This window comes from Bidens hawaiensis, unplaced genomic scaffold (genome assembly GCF_021521415.1).
Source record: "Bidens hawaiensis isolate Kalapana, Puna unplaced genomic scaffold, B.hawaiensis_p1.1 tig00032814_1, whole genome shotgun sequence".
Classification (NCBI taxonomy): Eukaryota; Viridiplantae; Streptophyta; class Magnoliopsida; order Asterales; family Asteraceae; genus Bidens; species Bidens hawaiensis.
Genome location: NW_027495608.1, coordinates 98,050 through 117,496, shown reverse-complemented (window position 1 = coordinate 117,496; position 19,447 = coordinate 98,050). Strand labels below are relative to the sequence as shown.

Here is a 19,447-nt window from a genome sequence, read left to right as displayed (position 1 = left end):
TCATTCACAAATCGGTTAGAGCTCATAAATCGAAATCAACAAATCCAGTTCAACGCAATCCGATTCATCTCAACAGTCAACTCCCATCTCATTCTATCATCTCAAACCCGAAGTTAGTTATTTTTCAAACGTTTTATTTTGTTAACAAAGTCTTTAGATAAATTTTAGAATCAAATTTAAAATTATCTCATATCCTGTCATAGATTTGCTATTGGTGGATATAGTGAGTACGATGATGATGATGATGATGATGATGATGAAATTTAAAATTATGTTGAATTTATTATAAGTTGATATTTTAAGGACCCACTTTTACTAGTCGAAAACCGGATCCAAAATCTCAGCGTAGACCTTATGACAAACATGATACATCAAAATGAGTGTTGACATTTTATTGCTAGTTTAGGAACATAGGATTTGCAAGACATGTTGGAGTACTTTGTTTAGCTTTATCGAACATCAAAGAGCTCAAGATAACTTAATTTTTTCTTTGCTTTTAAAGAATGTACAAATACTATTTTAACTTTAGTTTCAAGAATAATCAAAAAAAAGTTTACAAAGCTATATATTAACAAGTAATCAAGTAACATGGTCTTGGTATAACTTTACTTATAAAAAAAAAGTATATATTTCTTTAAAAAAAGAATAAAAACCACTATCCACAATAAAAAAAAGAAAAATAAAAACCCCAATAATGTTCAAATAACTATTGTTCTTCACATATACTCTCAAGACAAGGCCTCCAATCTCCACCATCAACACTCCGGCGACTTCTCTGCCTTCTAACCTTCTTCTCCGCCACACCACCACCTGAAACACACACCGTCTTGATCTTCACACTCTTGTCCACATTTTCCCTCCTCTTTCTCTTATTTTCCGGAACAGAAGAAGCCGGTATCAAAAAATAAATACCACCTCTCTTGAGTTCCGAACTACTAGACAATATCACTATCCGCCTCACGACACCGTGTGTAGTCGGTTTGCTTAGCACATATTTTGGGTACTTGGTAAGAACCTCACCCACGGTGATCGGGTGTGTGATCTCGTCAACTACACCGTTTAAATGAACGATTCGGATCAAGTCTAGGGACCCGAAAGGAATTAGACATGATAAGCAAGGCCTTAAGGTGTTTCCCATGGTGAGTTTGGAATATGTGAGTTGGTGGTTTGAAGGTGTTCGTGGGGAGTATTAATATAGGGAAAGAGAGCGTGCAAATAATAATATGGGCGTGGAGATGGAGTATTATTATTATATTGAGGGTGGACGTGGAGTGAAATTATGAAGATATCATGGCCGTAGTTTTGCATGTTTCTTGGATTGTACATTTTTGTAGTTGTAATCTTTGGAAGAGTGTATTTTAAATTTTATTTTACTTAGTTTATTTTTGATATTGTAGCACGTTTGGATATTTTAAACATTAAAAATTACTTAATATCAGAGACTATAAATTTTAAAATTTAATTTGCTTTGTGGGCTAACTTAACGTAACTAAACCATAATAATATCCCAATACTCTCTCACAATCGGAGCGAAAGCAAATCAAATGGTCCAACTGAAAACAATAAAAACATAAAAAGAAGCGGCTTCGATCTCGGTCCACATACTTTTCTATTTCTTGTTTGCACTTAGCATTGTTAACTAATGTTCACCTATTAATCAATTAACGTTTAAATCTTAATTAAGTAATGCTTATTGTTTACTCATCCATATATAAATATATATCAGCCGTCTTCTTAATTACTTGTTAGTACTTAGTAGTTGCAACTTCACAACACCCCTTTAGAAGTAATTTGCATAGATCAATCATCATCATCCAATTTGGTAGATTACTGCTTATGTACTTAATGATGTTGTTGTAAGTAACAAGGAAGCCTTAATCTGTGTAAGTTTTAGAGACCGACCATTCCCATGATAGCTTGATTTATTGTGTAAGTTTTCATAAGTAGAACCCTTGTATGTTTAGACAACGCAAAATATATTTGTTGAAACCATCCATTTCATGTTCAAATATTTACAATATACTCCACATATATATGTATATTTATATAACATATTGAATTACTAGTAATCACGTGTTATCATAATTCATCTATGTTTTCTTTTACAAAACTTTAACGAGTTTATATGGTAAACTACTGAATCCAATCCATTGATTATATATGATATAACGTCATCGTAGTATACTACTTAGTACTTACTCCATCAAAACAAGTAATTTATATCCTTAGAACAAATCCATCCATCCGCTAAAGAGAACATTGTGTCGGGTTTCATGTAGAGTCATCTTTTCCCTTATAGACATTGTGTCTCATGAATATATGTTGATTGAACTTATGGAGGCATCAAAGATTTTAAGAACCAAAAATTTTGCTTAAAGATCCTAGCTAGCATGATTGTCAAGCAAACTAGATAAGAAAATGGGAGTTTTAACTATGTGACTTCCCTTGACATTTAATAATCTAATATGTTGCAATCACATATATAAACGAAAACACAAGTTTTGTCAACACGTCTTTGAGTGACAATTTGATGTATTGTTAAACTTTGATTATGTTAATACGCCTATTAGTTATTACTGTGTTGGTAAAGTCTGTATCAGTGAACTTATCGTTTAACAATAATTTGTCTTATCATTATTCGATTATGTCAATATGTTAGCCACTAGCAACTTGTGTAGTTGTTGTGACTTTGAAAAGTGAGCACTTAGCGATGATACTTGGTAGCCATGAGAAGGTGTGTGGTTACGACATACATATCTCATATGTGGTTCGCGGCTTAAAGGTATGGCTTTATTTATAAGCCATTTCTAAGTCCTTTTGTAATAAGGTTACTAAAGGGTTTATGACCGTTTCAGCTATCACTAACTATCAGATCACACAAAGTAGTGAAAGGGCATTATCAGAAGGTCACAATAATGCGTTAATTAGTAACAAATGAGACTTAAATTAGTAACAAATGAGACTTAAATTTTGTAAATATTTGAGTTTTATCTTGATTTTAAGTTAAATAAATAATACACATCAACAATCTTTCTCTTACACTATATTCATATAATAACTATTAATATTTTATATATGTCAAAAAGATCAACTCAAACACGTTATGATTCGTTGCCCAACTCTTTATCAATCAATAATATGTTTTTCACTTTTATTTTATGTTTATCATTATTTTAATACATTAAATTAATATGATTTTTGAGTTAAAAAATTGAAATACGATTCTGATACCAAAACGCACGAGGGGTTCAATAATCTAAGATGATAAACGACAAAAAAGAAATCAATTTAATATCTTGTGAGACTCTGTCTACATTCTAGATCCAAGGTGGAAACTTCAATTAATTTAATTTAATAAAATGCTCTTTAAGCATTTAATCATTAAGTTCTAGAAAAATTATTTGCTTATAATTATTTATTTAAAGGGTATCTTTAATTTTAATTTTCTCTTAAAAGGAAATTAATACGTTATTTGTTTATTCACGTCTATTATTAGTTAACAGGCATGTTCGTAGCAACATTGCAAATAATTGTTTCTTGTTATTTTTGATTTTTTATAATTCAATTTTGTTTTTAGAAATTAAAATTTGACCAACATATTTCTCAAAATTTAAGTTTCTTCTTTAGAGTTGTGACACCACCCTTCTTAGCCGTCATTGCTCTAGACGAGGTTTCACATCATTCAAACAACAATGAAGTTGCTTTTATATAACTTGTAATGCTGGAAATCTCATACCCACCAACTTCGTATTTTGCTCCTAATAGAAACTAAACTGCTTATGAGGCCACCCGTGTTGATACTTGATACTACTCTCATTCTTCTATAAACATGTACTTAACTGTGAAGCTTTTGTCTCGTTCATAACAAAAGTGTTGTTAGATGGTGGTATTTGGAATCAAACATTTGCTACAAACTCAATCATATCACTCTTGCAATATAATTTATGGTTACTTACATTATACAAAGTGAAATTACTACTATATATAATTAGAAAGTTTGGTGCCGCAAGTGGCCTATTGGCCCACTTGACGGCACCGTATTAGCCGGTAAATTTGTGAAAGAAACCAACCAAGTTCGCGCAAACTCACGACCTTATTTAAAGCCCATGACCGACAACTCTACCGACCCCCCCCCCCATTGGTCCTTGGTCCAACTCAAGTTTAATATTTTTTTCGTTTTTTAGTTCTGGTACCATAAGGTACATAATCATAACCGACTGAATTCGTGTCAAGTTATCGCTCAATACCCAGAACCGACAGCACTTGGGTTTAACCACCGACCGGGTTTGCCAACCAAACAAACATCGTCTTAAATGTTGTGTTTTCTTATATGTTAATGTTTTTATATGTTAATTTGACGAATTAATTTTTAGAGATTTAACCCTCATGTTTTACCAATGGTGTCATATCTTAACGTACGCAGCCGGTACCGACCGAATTCGTGTCAACTAATTGTCGTAACGCTCGAGTTTTACCAACGTCGGGGTTTCAACGCAGGGGTTTTGCCAGCTGCTCCGGCGCAACGCGCTAGGTAGAAAAACCAGTTAATCAATAATAGTGATGTTGTATTAACATATAAAAAATAATGATCCTAGTTTCTTTAATTATTTTAACGGTGAAGTTCAGTGTACGTGTTGTTATATAATTAATGGATGGATTAATGTTTCGATAAGATACGCAATTAGGATCGTTTAACATGCATGATTTTGAAATATATGCCTCACATGCGTCTTCATCTTCTTTCTTTTTTCTCTGTTTTGTGTGTGTGTGTGTGTGATTTACATTTTATGAACTGAATTCAAATTACAATTAAGTAGTTTCAAAGTCACCATTTGTAATACAGATTTAATAACAATTGATTTTGAAAATATAAACCATAAATTGAAAACCATGCATATTAAACTAGGTACCATTCTTTTTGTTATTAAAGCTAATTTTATTCTTTTCCGATTCATTGCACAATCACCATGTCGCTATATGTGTTGTAGATGATCGTCATAAGCCAATGATGCAATGACCAACCGGCCGTTGGGTCGCCATATATATGCTCAAAAATAAAAACATACATTATACATATATACATGTACTTGTATGAACGTTTAAATTAAGTTTAGGATTTTGTGTTACAAATAATACGTATGGCATAGACGTACAATCATAAATTTCCGTGACTCAATTTAAGAATTTGTAATATATGTACTTGCATAGTTGTATTTTAATATAGTTGAGCACGTAGAAGGGTTTTACATCGTTTTATGGAATCTCTAATAACTAAAACACCAATTACAAACTCAATGCAATCCATGAGATTATATTCTATTTCATCTATAGAATAAATTAAATTAATCAATGATTCGTATCTAAATTGAACCATTATATTTGTGAAATCAGGGAGATTAGAATATCACTTCAATTTGTATATTTATATTGTTTGGGTTGTTTGTTAACATGAGACAAACTCATGATGACATAAGTTTTTGGAATTTTAGTAATATGGCTTATACATATTCTTGTTAATATATTATAGATAAAACCTATTAGTTAAGTTTTAGGCTGATAATTAAACATGGAATAAACTCAAGGGATGTAAAGTGAATATGTTATTATGATCAACGGTTTTTTGGAATAATACATGCAATTCATATTGCAAACCAAAAACACAGAAAAACACACTTAGATGTACAAAGGATTTTGTAAAGCACTGGTTCTTCATTAATTCAATTCAGGTTCTTGTTTTTATCTTCTTGATCTTATCCGATTAAATCAATTGTAAGTGCGCAAATGGTTTAATCTGAAAGAGTAATTGATTTAAAGAACATCCTATTTATTTAATTTCAATTTCAAGTTCTTTATCAAATTAGGGTTTGATAAATTAGTATAGTTTTCCCTCTAGTTTCAACAAAGATTAAACCATTAATGCATATTAAACCATTTGATTAAGGTTTTGGTTATTACGGATATTGTTGTCGATGGTAATTGTGTGATTAAATAAATTGATTTCAATTTATTAATCAAAGAATTAATTGTTTCAATTCAGATACAATTAACTTTGAAATCAATTTATTATTAACTTCACTTTTTGGTTCTGGAACATCGACACAGTGGGGTTAAACAGTTTTGATTGAAAGTGTGTTTAAGTTGCATCCAATTTATTTATTGGCATTACATTCATTGAATTCAGTTTATCAATATTGTATTCGATTGATTGAATTGATATTGAAATTAATTTAACTTGAATTTTAATTCAATTCAATTCAGATTTCAATTTTTGAATAAATTGATATCGAAATCAATTGATTTTCACCAAAGTAATTTTTGGTGAATGGAACATTGATGTTACCTGGGATATCTATATCGATCTGAATGTGAATTAATTTGGCATTCAACATAGTTAATTCATTTATTTGATATTTAATGAATTCAGTTGTTAATTGAAATTGATATAATTCAATTCAGATTTAATGGCTGGGGAATCGATTAAGGATATGCCTGGCAAATTTTTAAAACTTGAGAAATTTGAGGGACAGGAATTCAGAAGATGGAAGAAAAAAAATGCATTTTCTTTTAACAACTCTGAAAGTTGCAGGAGTTCTAGTTTACCAAAAAAGTTGCATGATTTTATAATTGAGGGCAAAGTTAAGTATGGCTTAGAAAAGGTTCTAAACTATTCCAACTTAAATAAGGAAAATTTTTGTCTTGTTTATATGTTAAACAAAAGTTTTGAACCTAAGAATTACACTGAAGCAGTTAGTGATACTAATTGGGTTATAAAAATGAATGAGGAAATGACAGCCTTGAACAGGAATAATACTTGGGAATTGGTTGATCTTCCAAGTGGTAGAAAGCCTATAGGTTGTAAGTGGGTGTATAAATAAAATATACATCCACAGGAGAGGTTGAGAGGTATAAGGCTAGACTTGTAGCTAAAGGATTTAGTCAGAGAGAAGGAATCGATTTTGATGAGACATTCTCTCCTGTTGTCAAAATGATAATTGTTAGATGTATAATTAGTCTTGCTACTTCTAAAAACTGGTCATTATATCAGCTGGATATTAATAATGCTTTCCTTTATGGTGATTTAAATGAAGATGTGTATATGACGTTACTTGAAGGTTACTTTTCTAGAAATGAGTCCAAAGTTTGTAAGTTGAAAAAATCTCTATATGGTCTTAAACAAGCACCAAGAATGTGGAATGAAAAGTTAGTTAGTGTCTTGTTAGATATAAGGGTTTAGTCAAAGTAAAAGTGATTACTCTTTGTTTGTTAAAAGTACAAATGATGTTTTTATTGTGCTGCTTGTGTATGTTGATGATATAGTCATCACTGGTAATAGTGATACTGAAATTGAATCTGTTAAAAGTTTGTTAAAAACAAAGTTTCTGATTAAGGATTTGGGTTTACTAAAAGATTTTTTGGGAATTGAAGTCTTAAAAACTGATTTTGGATAGTCTTTCTCAAAGAAAATATTGTGTCGAACTTTTGAAAGAATTTGGTTTAACTGGATCTAAACCAGTTAATGTTCCCTTGGAACAAAATTTTGTTTTGAACAAAGATTCAGGTGAATTGTTAATGAATATTTCCGAGTTTCAAAAATTAATTGGGAAATTAATTTACCTTTCCCATACTAGACCTGATATTGCATATGCTGTACAATATCTTAGTCAGTTTATGCATAGTCCTACAAGTGTTCACTTGAGGCTTGCTCTAAGGCTGCTAAGGTATTTAAAGAAATCACCATGAAAGGGTGTTTTAATCACTGCAAGTGATAATCTAGACATTTCTGTCTTTACGGATTCAGATTGGGCCAAGTGCTTGATCACTCGGAGATCGGTGACCGGATATTGTGTGTTTCTTGGAAAATCTTTGATTTCATGGAAAAGTAAAAAACAAAGTACCGTCTCTCGGTCTTCAGCTGAAGCTGAATATCGAGCAATGTGTTCAGCTGCTGGTGAGGTAATCCGGTTATTAAATCTGATGAAGGAATTAGGAGTGCAAGTTAAGTTGCCTGTAAAAATGGTGTGTGATAACTCTGCAGCCATTTCAATAGCTTCTAATCCGGTTTTCCATGACCGAACGAAACATTTTGAAGTGGGTCTCTTTTATTTAAGAGAAAGGGTGGCTGCTGGTACTATTAAGATTCAGAAAATAGGTTCAAATGATCAACCAGCTGACATTTTTACCAAAGGTTTGTTTCCCTCTCATCATAATAAAATTTGTGATTTGTTAGGTTTAGTTGATGTGTTTAAATATTGAATTGTGGGGGGGGGGGGGGGGGGTTAAAAGGTATGCTAGTTTTAGAGTTGGTCAATTCAATATTTTATCTTTTATATTTGATCTGGTCATAATATTTTATATTTCATTTATGAGGTTTTGATATTGGGCTGGATATGTTGGACTCTTGGGCTGGAATTCTGGCCACTCCTTTATTTGAAGCCCATTTGATGGAGGATGAAGCCGTTGGATACATCTTTGCATCTGGAGATATTTTCTTGAGATATTTTCTTGGTAGAATTCATTCAAATCAAAAAAAGGCTCTCTCTCTAAAAGTTTCACACCGATGATCTCTTCATTTCAGATCTAGGACTAGTTTGTGACTTCTTTGTTCTCTTGAGAGATCTATTGTTCTTGGTTTGTATTAGTCTCCTGGTTGTGTTGATCAGAAGAGACAATTTGTATTTGGGGATTATTTGAATAAAGATCAAGGTTTTGTTTATGACAGTTTTCTAGCTCCACAAAGCGTCGCCACAATAGAGTCATCCACAACCGATGTTCCGAAACAAATTCTTTACATGGTTGCTTGAGTTCAGGAGCAAAGGTATTGTGCGGTATCCGAGCTGCTCAAGACTGAGGGGGTGCACATATCGCTCCCCCTCCCCTTAAATCACCACATTTACTGAAACCGGGTGTCGATTCATGAAGTCATTAAACACGTCTTCATCATAATAGACTTCCAGTTGTTCTTGAATATGAAACACAAGAGCAAATAATGTTTTGTTAGTTATGGGTTTGTTAATTATGTTAAGTTATTCAAACAAAGTGTTGTTTGAAATTGATAATGGCATTAGTGTTTTTTTTTTAATTTTAATATTTTTAAATTGTTATCAAGTTGTCCAAAAGGTAAGAAGCTGGTTTGTCTTGAGCAATAACTGTTTATTAGCCGAGGCTCAAGCTTGAAAACATAAGTCGGCCAGTTTGAAACGAGGCGTGCAAGGACCGTAGAAAAGGATTATGTTTATTATTTAGTCTTTTACATTTGAGTTAAAGTTTCAACAAGAACTGAAGAATAAAACTACTAAATTAGAATACAAGTATACACAAATAGAATAATAGAATGGCTGCTAAAGGCAATAAGTTTTGTATCAATTCAATAAAACTATAATTATATCAATCATTTTTTAAATGGAAAATAAGAAGAAAAGAAAGTAAACCAGTGAATTAGTTGGTGTAAAGAGATACTTTGAAATAAATCTGTTTCTTTGACTAAAATTAAGTTCAAATGATAAGACCATGCTCATTCGGTTCGTCCCACATCGGCCAAGAGATTAAATAAGAGCCACTTGAAGTAGCTGAGGTGGGAGTTGATGATCGTCCCTTCGGGGACATCCGATAAAATTGGAACGATACAGAGAAGATTAGCATGGCCCCTGCGCAAGGATGACACGCACAAATCGAGAAATGGTCCAAATTTTTTTCGTTTTCGTTTCTTTCGCTAAAACTTTAAATTCATAACAAGGTTATCCTTATGAATCTGGTCAGTTATTACTTATTAGCTGCATGCATCTCAATATATGGTCCTTTTTTTTGACATGATGCTGGTGACCGAGTAAGAAGAAGCAACGCTACCTTTAGCATATGGGCAGCGGATGAAAAGGTGTTCCCCGTCTCCTTTTTCTAAACCGCATAACAAACAGAGAGTGGGAGAAATATGCGGACTTCTATAACACGCTTTTAACAAACAAACAGTTAATAGGCATTCAAGATTACTGTGGTCAATATATATATTAACCAGATTCATTAAGATAGTATCACGAAGTCGGAACGAAACATTATGCGAAGAAGTCGGAACGAAGGAAACAAAAATAAAAAAAATTTGGACCATTTCTCGATTTGTCCGTGTCATCCTTGCGCAGGGGCCAAGGATGATCTTCTCTGTATCGTTCCAATTTTATCGGATGTCCCGAAGGGACAAACAATTGACGCCAGTCTCAGCTATTTAACATAGGTATTATTTCTTCTTTAGTTCGATGTGGGACGAACTAAATCTCTTTATATGAACTTAATTCACTCTTTCTATCAGATTTTCAAGTAGGATTTGATATTCAGGTAGAAACTATAACATATCAATTAGTTTTTAGACAATGAATTCTAATGGTAAAAGTAAAACAACGGGTTCTAGAACCAAACAAATCGCACCGTAAGGCCATATGCAACATATGTCCTGCACCCCACACATGTTGCGCTAGGAGTTACGGCAGCGGTGTTCCCTCACCACGTCGGATTCTTCTCCACACCAACAACCGCACCCCTTCACAATATTATTAGAATAATCAGTTCCTGAAAATTTAGGGATTTTGTTCATTTTCAAAATTAAACAAATAGTCTTCATTAAACTCTTCTTATAATTGGTTTAATTCCAAATCCATATCGTGGTTGGATCGGTGTAAGTTCGGTTTAGACTAGTTGTTGTTAGTCCTGTTATTGTTTGGCCTCTCTGGCGCATTTTTTTATTTATAAAATATACCTTTCGCATAAGAATGAAAGTCTTCAATTGATGGTCCTTTATGCCTTGAGAAAACTAACTACTAATGGCACATAATTATGATTTGCAAACACAATGGTTACACCAGTACATTTCAAACACATGTAGAAGCCAATGCATTCTACTCTTAATAAATTTTCATCCGTACCACAATGTTTTGAACACTAATTAAAAAGGCTTGTTATGACCTAATGTAATGTAACTTTTTATAACTAAAACTAACTCAATAACCCAATATATGGATTTTTTTTATTTTATAATTAAACTAGCAATGGACTCCCTGCCAGTTGATCCATTGGAAACCAAGAAACACTATCTATCTAAACACTAATGTATCTATTTGTTTATGACATCAATTTATAACCGTAAACAAAAATAGCTTATATTCGTAACTCTAAACACATTAGTGTTTAATTGTAGGGTTCACAAGCATCCCTTTTCTAAAGTAGTGTTCCTATCTTAAACAGGTTAGAAAATATTGACGGTTCTCATGAAAGTAAGAGCATTATCAGGAAATTAAATTGGCAAGCATGGCCACTTGACGGTAGTGTGTTAAATTGGTACCAATCTTTTTCACAACTTAAGAAAATTGACATTAACACTCTTACCTACTCACTTTCATGCCCCTTATATATTGTGTCACACCCCATTGCTCATACCACAACACTTTCAAATATGAAGATATCCGGCAACTTATGTTGTGTAGTTGTCATTTCTGCATTCACGATTGTACTCATGAGCCAAGTCCCCGGCTCGGTGGCAGCTAACTGCAACTACATGGAGCTTTTGGTGTGTGCTACTGCGGTCACATCCCCTAAACCACCATCGAGTGACTGTTGTGCTAAGGTGAAGGAACAAAAGGCTTGTTTCTGTGGATACCTTCAAAATCCAACCCTTCGACAATATGTCACTCGTCAGGATGCTCAACGAGTTGCTAGAGAGTGTGGTGTCACTCTCCCTAACTGTTAGAACATATAGTTACAAAGATCGACTACTTAATTGTGATCATATTATGTGAGCTGATGATAATATAATAAGCAATGAGAAATCGAATAAAGTGGCTTGTTTTGCTTCATTGCCATATGTATTGAAACTATTACGAATTAGTGAACACATGTCTTTACTGATGAAACGTGCATTTACCGACGAAACTAATAACTTATAAACTTTTGGTGATTTTTATTTGAATCCAAACTGGATTTAGCATTAGACCCATAGTTAAGATATTTAAGTTTTAAAGAGTCAAGAGATCATGCTAATCATGTATTCTTGTGTTTATTTGTGTTGAGTAAAACTAGTTTGATAATTGTTTAAAAGTTTAGTAAAAACATCCACATAGATACTTTCATAGATCTTCATTTCAAACACAGTTTCTACAAGACGAAAACGAAAAAAATTTGTACCATTTCTTGATTTGTGCGTGTCATCCTTATGCAGGGGCCATGCATGCTAATCTTCTCTGTATTGTTCCAATTTTATCAAAAGTCCCAAAGGTACAACAGTCATCCCCAAACAACGCTATATAACCCAGGAGGAAGTTGTACTTCGTTCGATGTAGGAGGATACCAAACACCTATGACATTTTTATAATAAGTCAATATAAACTTACTTTTAAAATAATGTCAATTGCCAAACAACCCTTGAATACTTTATTTTTGTTCCATGCAAAAGTAACCACCATATTTTATTTACGTTCAATATTCCGAGTAAACCGGTTAATGTTTTCTTTTAAATCTTTCAACGTCCTGTAATATTTTCATAATAATCGGAAGATGGCCCTAAACCCGCATCTTTACGGTAACGGCATGCCGGTCGCATTCGTCAACGAGATGTTCGTTTTAATCAGAGATGGAATCGACTTCGAGATTAACAACATCCACGGGTCAGTCACTCCCAATTGATCATTATCAATTTGTTTGAATTCAAGGTTATGTTGTTAAACCAAATTCTCAAAAAAGCAATGTATCAATAATAAATTAACCCATCAAATATCCAAATCAAGTGATGTTTCTTCCATATGAACAATTTACATACGGTACTAGCAATTAATAAGGATTATACGTATACGTATTTTTTCAAAACTATATACATGTATATATATAAACAAAATTTTATGCACAATTTTTCAAACTTATTAACCGGGATGGAGTAATAAGTATAACATTTAAATACTTTTAAAGATATTTTTAACCAATTTTGAACAATTTTGGTGAAACCTAACCCGACTAGCGAGTTCTACAACAATGATTACACATGTATGATTTGATTGTCATAATTATGAAATATTTGTGTATACATTTAATTTAAACCGAACTTAATGCTAAATTTCATAATAATATTTCAGGGCTAATGGAGGAACTGTGAAAGCAAAGGGTAGAATCTTTTTATCAAATGTTCGCATCGTGTTGGTTTCTGATAAACCTACACAGATTTTTACAGCTTTTGACATGCCTCTGGTATGAACAATCTTTCAACCTATTACTTGAAAATTATACATTTAATAACATGTTTATTGTAGTAACATGATCATGCTTTTAATCCCTTTTTTAATATTGTGTTTACTCTTGCAGCTTTACGTGCACGACGAAAAGTTTCACCAACCCGTCTTTCACTGCAACAATATATCTGGATGCGTAGAGCCTGTAAGTAGACCGAAACATATGATGTTTTGTATTCGGGTCAACCCAAGTCAACTCAAAGTGTATATGTAATGCATAAACTCTCCTAAACCTTTTTATGATACTTTGTATCCTGGTCAACCCAAGCCAATCCGACACGTTAAAGAAGTTAATAAATTTCAACCCTTCTCCTATGAACGGGTCGATTTGGTCAAACGGGCTGAACAAACTGAAAGTTGCCCAAAGTGTATCCATAATGCATAAAATCTCCTAAACCTTTTTAAAGTTTTTATGATACTTTGTATTTGGGTCAACCGAAGTCAACCCGACCCATTCAAAAGTCAACTTATGGAATCATGTTAAATTGCAGGTAGTACCATACGATCAGAACCGAGCAAACTACCCTCCGCACTCTTTCAAGATTCTGTTCAAGCATGGAGGTTGTGGGACATTTGTGCCCTTATTTTTCAACTTAATAAAATTGGTTAGACAATATAATCAACAATTTGATTCTGCAAATACAACTCATGACCCTTTAAGGGCGGCCCAAACTCCGGTTGATGACATGATGAACTGCGCGTATCATTTTTGACTCGTTTACTTATGAATGGGCCAAGCTTTGTTTCTTCTCTAACGGGCTCATTATTTAACTTGATATTTATATTTGTGCAGATATGTCGATCCGAGTGATCCAACAAAGATCTATCTGCAGCAACCCGCTGCAGAACCACATCGACGCGACAATTACCATTCCTAAGACAAATATTCATAAGAACAAGATACATGTAAAATTTTGTAAATCAGTTGTATGCATTGTGATTAACTTGTAATGCAGGTGAACACTGTTCATTCATTCATAATCTTCATTTATCTTTTATATCTATTTGTTTATTAATTATATATCATATTAGTTTTTTTCTTTTGAATGGTCATTAATAAAGAAGGTGAAAATTAGGAGTGTAATTGGTCATATTGATGGTATGAATTCTATATTTACAAAGTTGTAGTGCAAAATATAGTATCTTTAAATTTAAGTTTGAATTGCCTTTAGATTATTGTTGTTTTTTATAACGTATGAGATTTTTTTATTGTAAGGCACAATAAAGCTTAAATTGTAAAAATAAACTTTAAATCAAAGTGATAGTTTGATTCGATTTTAAATATTAACGGCTCGATTGAGGTTTATAACCTAAAAGCATTTCAAATCGAGCCATGAACACCCTACCGGAAACCTTCTCAGATTGACAGGTTTCAGGCTAGCAAGTTGAACTAGCCTAACCCGAATACAACCTACATATTTATTCATATCAAATACATCAAATCCAAACCACATATAAATAAAATCATGTGCCGTTCAAATATAAATAAATAAACTCGTGTAATTTGAACATGATTCGTTTAACCAATATATCTAAACGAGTAAAACGGTAAGTCGGACTATACTCAAAATGTGTTGAACGTGTTGGCGAGTTTAATAAATGGGTAACACGCGACACATTTAATTAAACAAGTTCGTAAACCGACTTGTGTAGGTAAAGGTTTTAACATGTCACGTCAAAAATAACACGCTAAATTAAACGATTTAAACATGTCAACCGAACCAATACGTCTATTAAATAGATAAAATATAACAACCTATAATCTAATCATTCTCATAAGATGCCCATTTCGTATTTAGAGCCTCTAGAAATTTCAACACTTATTAAAAGCTTAATAACACAACTCATTACCGTTATTGTCAGTCATACATAACTAACTTGATACAATCAGTTACAACACTTCAACACACGTGTCTTCTTCCAATATGTCCTCCAGATCACCATCAGACCCACCACCACCACCATCCACCACCACTGCCGGAGCTACCGTCAGTGGACCCAGCGGCCCCTCCGCCGCCAATGCTCTCACCTCTTCCACTCCAGTAAGTATTTCTCATCATCTTCAACCTCTAATTCGCCATTAATGCAGTTCTTAAGCTCTTCTTTTACTAATTTCTTGCAGGTTCCACCACAAGTAGTCACCGAGTCTTACGAATGCGATGGCATCTGGGATTGGGAAGCCGACGACACGAATAAAGAACCAAGTTTCGAACTTTACACCTACCAGTTCCCGATCGACTCCATTGATCTCACAGACTTCGATTTTGATACAGAACCAAATCCTTCAACTGTAAACTTCATATCACTCTCTACTTCTTTAACTCTTCAAACTATCATTATTAATAATAATAATAGGAATAAACATTGCATTGAAATATAATAATGCAAAACGGGCATAAAATTTTTATGCATGAACTATTGAACTCGACTAAGTAACTTAGAGCATCCAACCGACGGTGTCATTAATAATTAGATTAACAACTTAAAATCACTCTCTATTTCCTTAATTAATATAATAATAAACATTACATCGAAATAGAAGCCGGTAGCCCTTTTTGAATAGCAAAACTAATAGTCTTTAAATAATTACGTTCATACATCTTCGGGTCATAACATTACCATGCATCCGACGGGTCACTAATATTCAGATTAACAATTAAGGAAATTGTTCAAGAACCCGGAAATGTGGGTAAAGGAAAGCAACCAGTTCAAAACAACAATGGTGATGATGATGGATATAGCAGGGAACGAATGGAGGTGGGTCCAGTAGATTTTGATGCGAATCCAACAAGATATTATAAGTGCAAGGATGAAAACTGTTTGGCGAAGAAGATGAGGGAAACATCTTCAAATGGCCAGTATACTCGGATCTTCTGTACGGGGAAACATGATCATCCGAAACCTTGGTCCAATAACGGAGCATCTTCTTCGTCAAATCCTGTTCTTGATGATGACCTTGATCAACAAGCCAAAAGATTGTGAGTTAACTCCTCTTGTACAAATTCATTCATCTATTCAAGATTCAAATATAAGTTTTGGGTCGGGTTGAATTGGTTGACCCGAACACGAAATTAAACATGTTAATCGAGTGGGTGAGTTATACAAAAAGGTAAATGGGTCATAAATGGGTTAATGGGTCAACTTGTTTAATTATTCGTGTTAGTGGTTTGACTTTTTGAAGGTTAAATTGTTGTTAGATATAACAACCCAAAAGGTGATTGTTCTCGTATGTAAAAACTAAACTTACTGTTCGGTTTTGGTTATGTATGTAATAAAAACCAAAACGAACCAAATTTATATATTCACCGTTTAATTTCTAGTAATTTATAAGAATTTAATAAAATATGTAACTCAATTTTTTAAAGGTCAAATGTATTATAATCAACTAATTATTAATTAACAACGTTATTTAGGTCTAGCTTCATTATTTTTTGAAAAAAAAATTCGGCCAAAATTTTTTAATCACAAATGGCAAAACCAAACCAAACCAAACCCAAAACAAATAAGCCGAAAAACCTAAACCATACGGTTTTTGGTTCGTTTTGCACAAAACCGATCCAATCCCTTTGACAAATATATCTATATCATTGGTTTCATGGTGTACTTAAAATTTGAAAAGATAACGAGTTTTGATACATATTGAACTGTTAAACTGTCTAAACCGAATCGTGAACATAATCATTTAGACGGTTCAGTCGGTTTTAACTGTTTGTAAACTCTATTGACAAAAAAATCTCCGTTCTCATGTATAATAATTATTATTATTATTTTGTTAAACAGGAAGACGCAGGGTGATAGAAAAGAAGATAATAAATGTTCGGTTCAAGTAGAAAGTGATATTGATATACTTGACGATGGATACAAATGGTACCTGATACGTAAAAGAGTCAACAAAGATAATCCTAATCTAAAGTATCAACATTCTTTTTTTTTTAAGTATAAATATAAAGTACATAAACAAATGTTTATTAAATGAAGTTTTATATAATTTACTATAAAACGATTACAATAAAGTGGCAGGTAAACGGGCAACAAGCTGCGCCGCAACCCCCTTTTGAATAGCAAAGCCAATCCTGCTAAAGACGAAGCTTTGGGACCTAGAAGCTGAAGAGGTTCCGTGTACGACGCGCTGAACCCTACTCAAAAATTTCACAGCCTCTGGAGCCAGAAAACCAAATGTATCAAAGGCAAATGGTAGAAAGACATGTTGATTATCTAAACAAGCTTTCTCGTGTTTAACAACTTTGCCCGATTCAGCCTTCAACGCAGCCTGACCCACAACAAACCCACGGTCCCTGAGCCCAACAAGAGGAGACACTCCTGTAAGATCCACACATGCGTGTTTCCCCCCTGCCCACCCGAACACAAGAATATCAGCTGGTCGTAAAGTAGACCTCCCTTCAATTACTAAAACATATGTTAACATATATATGTAGGAGTTACTATTGTTGCAAGACCAAAGGTTGTCTGGTGAAAAAGCATGTGGTGCGAGCACCCGATGATATAAAGTCAGTGATAACAACCTATGTATGGAAACACAACCATCCTGTGCCTGATCCTCGTCCTCAGGCACCGCAACCCGCCAACGTGACCACCAACCCGGTTGGTCCGGTGTATGTGAGCACCATGCCATATATGCCACCGATATATCTCCCTCAATATCATTCAAACAATTTGATCCATGGCCCAAATTTACCAATGTATCCACAGTTTAGACCACCCGGATTGTTACCGGGCCAAGCAGGATCTACACATCAGATGGGCCAAGGAGGTTTCATAAATTGGCAAGGCCCAGGTGGTTCCATGCATTGGTCGGGTCCAGGGGGTTACACATATAGGATGTATCCTTGGGGTTACATACATGGGCCAAGCCTAGGAGTTTTTCAACAGGGGCCGGGCCGTGGAGGTTTTCAACATGGGCCGGGTCAAGGAGGTTTGCAACATGAGCCGAGTCAAGGAGGTTTGCAACATGGGCCGGGTCAAGGAGGTTTGCAACATGGGCCGGGTCAAGGAGGTTTGCAACGTGGGCCGGGTCAAGGAGGTTTCCAACGTGTGCCGGGTCAAGAAGGTTTGCAACATGGGCCTGGCCAAGGGGGTTACATACATGCGCTGACCCAAGGGGGTTACATGCATGCGCCGGGCCAAGGGGGTTACATACATGAGCCTGGTCGAGGGGGTTACATACATGAGCCTGGTCGAGGGGTATCCATACATGGGCCAAGCCAAGGAGCTTTCATTCTTGGGCCAGACCGGGGAGATTTACATTGGCTGAGCCCGGGGAGTTTTACACATGGTCCGAGCCGAGGGGGTCCCACACTTGGGCCAAGCCGAGAGGGTCCCACACTTGCGTCGAGTCGAGGGGGTCCCACACTTGGGCCGGGCCGAGGGGGTTTCACACATGGGCCGAGCCAAGGGGGTTCCACACATGGAGTTGGCCGAGGAGATTTTGCACATGGGACCGGCCGAGGAGGTTTTATACATGGACCCGACCAAGGAGGTTCTACACATGGGTCAGGCCAAGGAGGTTCTGGGATACAAGGTCCGGACATGAATCAACAACAAATGTTCCCTGAAGATAAAGATGGAACCCAAAAATGATAACGTTTTGTTATCCTTGCTGTATTGAAATTACTTTTTGTAAAGACTTGATTTTGTACACATTCGTTATATGCAGCATGCTATAGAACATATGATGGTATGATTGTTTGAAATAGGATTCTCTTAATGCTTGTTACCAAAAAAAATCAATTCTTTTGAAAAAACCAGTTCTGTTTTTTTTGTTTGTAGTAACATTTATTTTGTGGAATTGTTTTATTTAATAAAGTCATGTGTTAGCATACTGGATTATTAACTTGCAATTGATATTTTTATTAAAAAGAAATAGTATTATCTAAATGATATAATTAGCATATAAGAGTTATAAGAGAATTATACTAAATAAAGTAATTTAAATTAAATTCATTGTTACTAACACGCAATTACAATTGAATCATAACATAATTTTATTCATTTCTTTAGAATGGCCATTTTGGATTAGTTCAACCACGAGTGTAAGTTGTACCTGTGGCTGGTTGTATTGCTGATGTAACTAGGTGTACCGCTAGCCCGGCTAGTCTGGAGTTAAATGATAATTTACTGCCATAAACATTTTTTGAGTTGGATGTTTTGAAAATTAGCTAATCTCTTTGCAA

At 34.3% G+C, this 19,447-nt stretch overlaps 2 protein-coding genes and 3 non-coding genes across 5 annotated transcripts; 2 read left to right on the top strand and 3 right to left on the bottom strand.

Annotated features, from left to right (window-relative positions):
- Positions 1–706: 706 nt before the first annotated feature.
- Positions 707–1,138, bottom strand: LOC143584130 (uncharacterized). Its single transcript, XM_077066245.1, has one exon. The coding sequence runs from the start codon at positions 1,136–1,138 to the stop codon at positions 707–709; it is 432 nt and encodes a 143-aa protein (XP_076922360.1).
- Positions 1,139–9,587: 8,449 nt separating this feature from the next.
- Positions 9,588–9,690, top strand: LOC143584138 (U6 spliceosomal RNA). The gene has a single exon (XR_013144303.1). It is a non-coding gene; the product is annotated as a U6 spliceosomal RNA (small nuclear RNA).
- A 394-nt stretch (positions 9,691–10,084) lies between these two features.
- LOC143584141 (U6 spliceosomal RNA) lies at positions 10,085–10,187 on the bottom strand. Its single transcript, XR_013144305.1, has one exon. It is a non-coding gene; the product is annotated as a U6 spliceosomal RNA (small nuclear RNA).
- A 1,963-nt stretch (positions 10,188–12,150) lies between these two features.
- Positions 12,151–12,256, bottom strand: LOC143584139 (U6 spliceosomal RNA). The gene has a single exon (XR_013144304.1). It is a non-coding gene; the product is annotated as a U6 spliceosomal RNA (small nuclear RNA).
- A 275-nt stretch (positions 12,257–12,531) lies between these two features.
- Positions 12,532–14,067, top strand: LOC143584128 (uncharacterized). Its single transcript, XM_077066244.1, has 4 exons — positions 12,532–12,641; positions 13,104–13,215; positions 13,330–13,401; positions 14,050–14,067. The coding sequence occupies exons 1-4, from the start codon at positions 12,532–12,534 to the stop codon at positions 14,065–14,067; spliced, it is 312 nt and encodes a 103-aa protein (XP_076922359.1).
- The last annotated feature ends 5,380 nt before the right edge of the window (positions 14,068–19,447 follow it).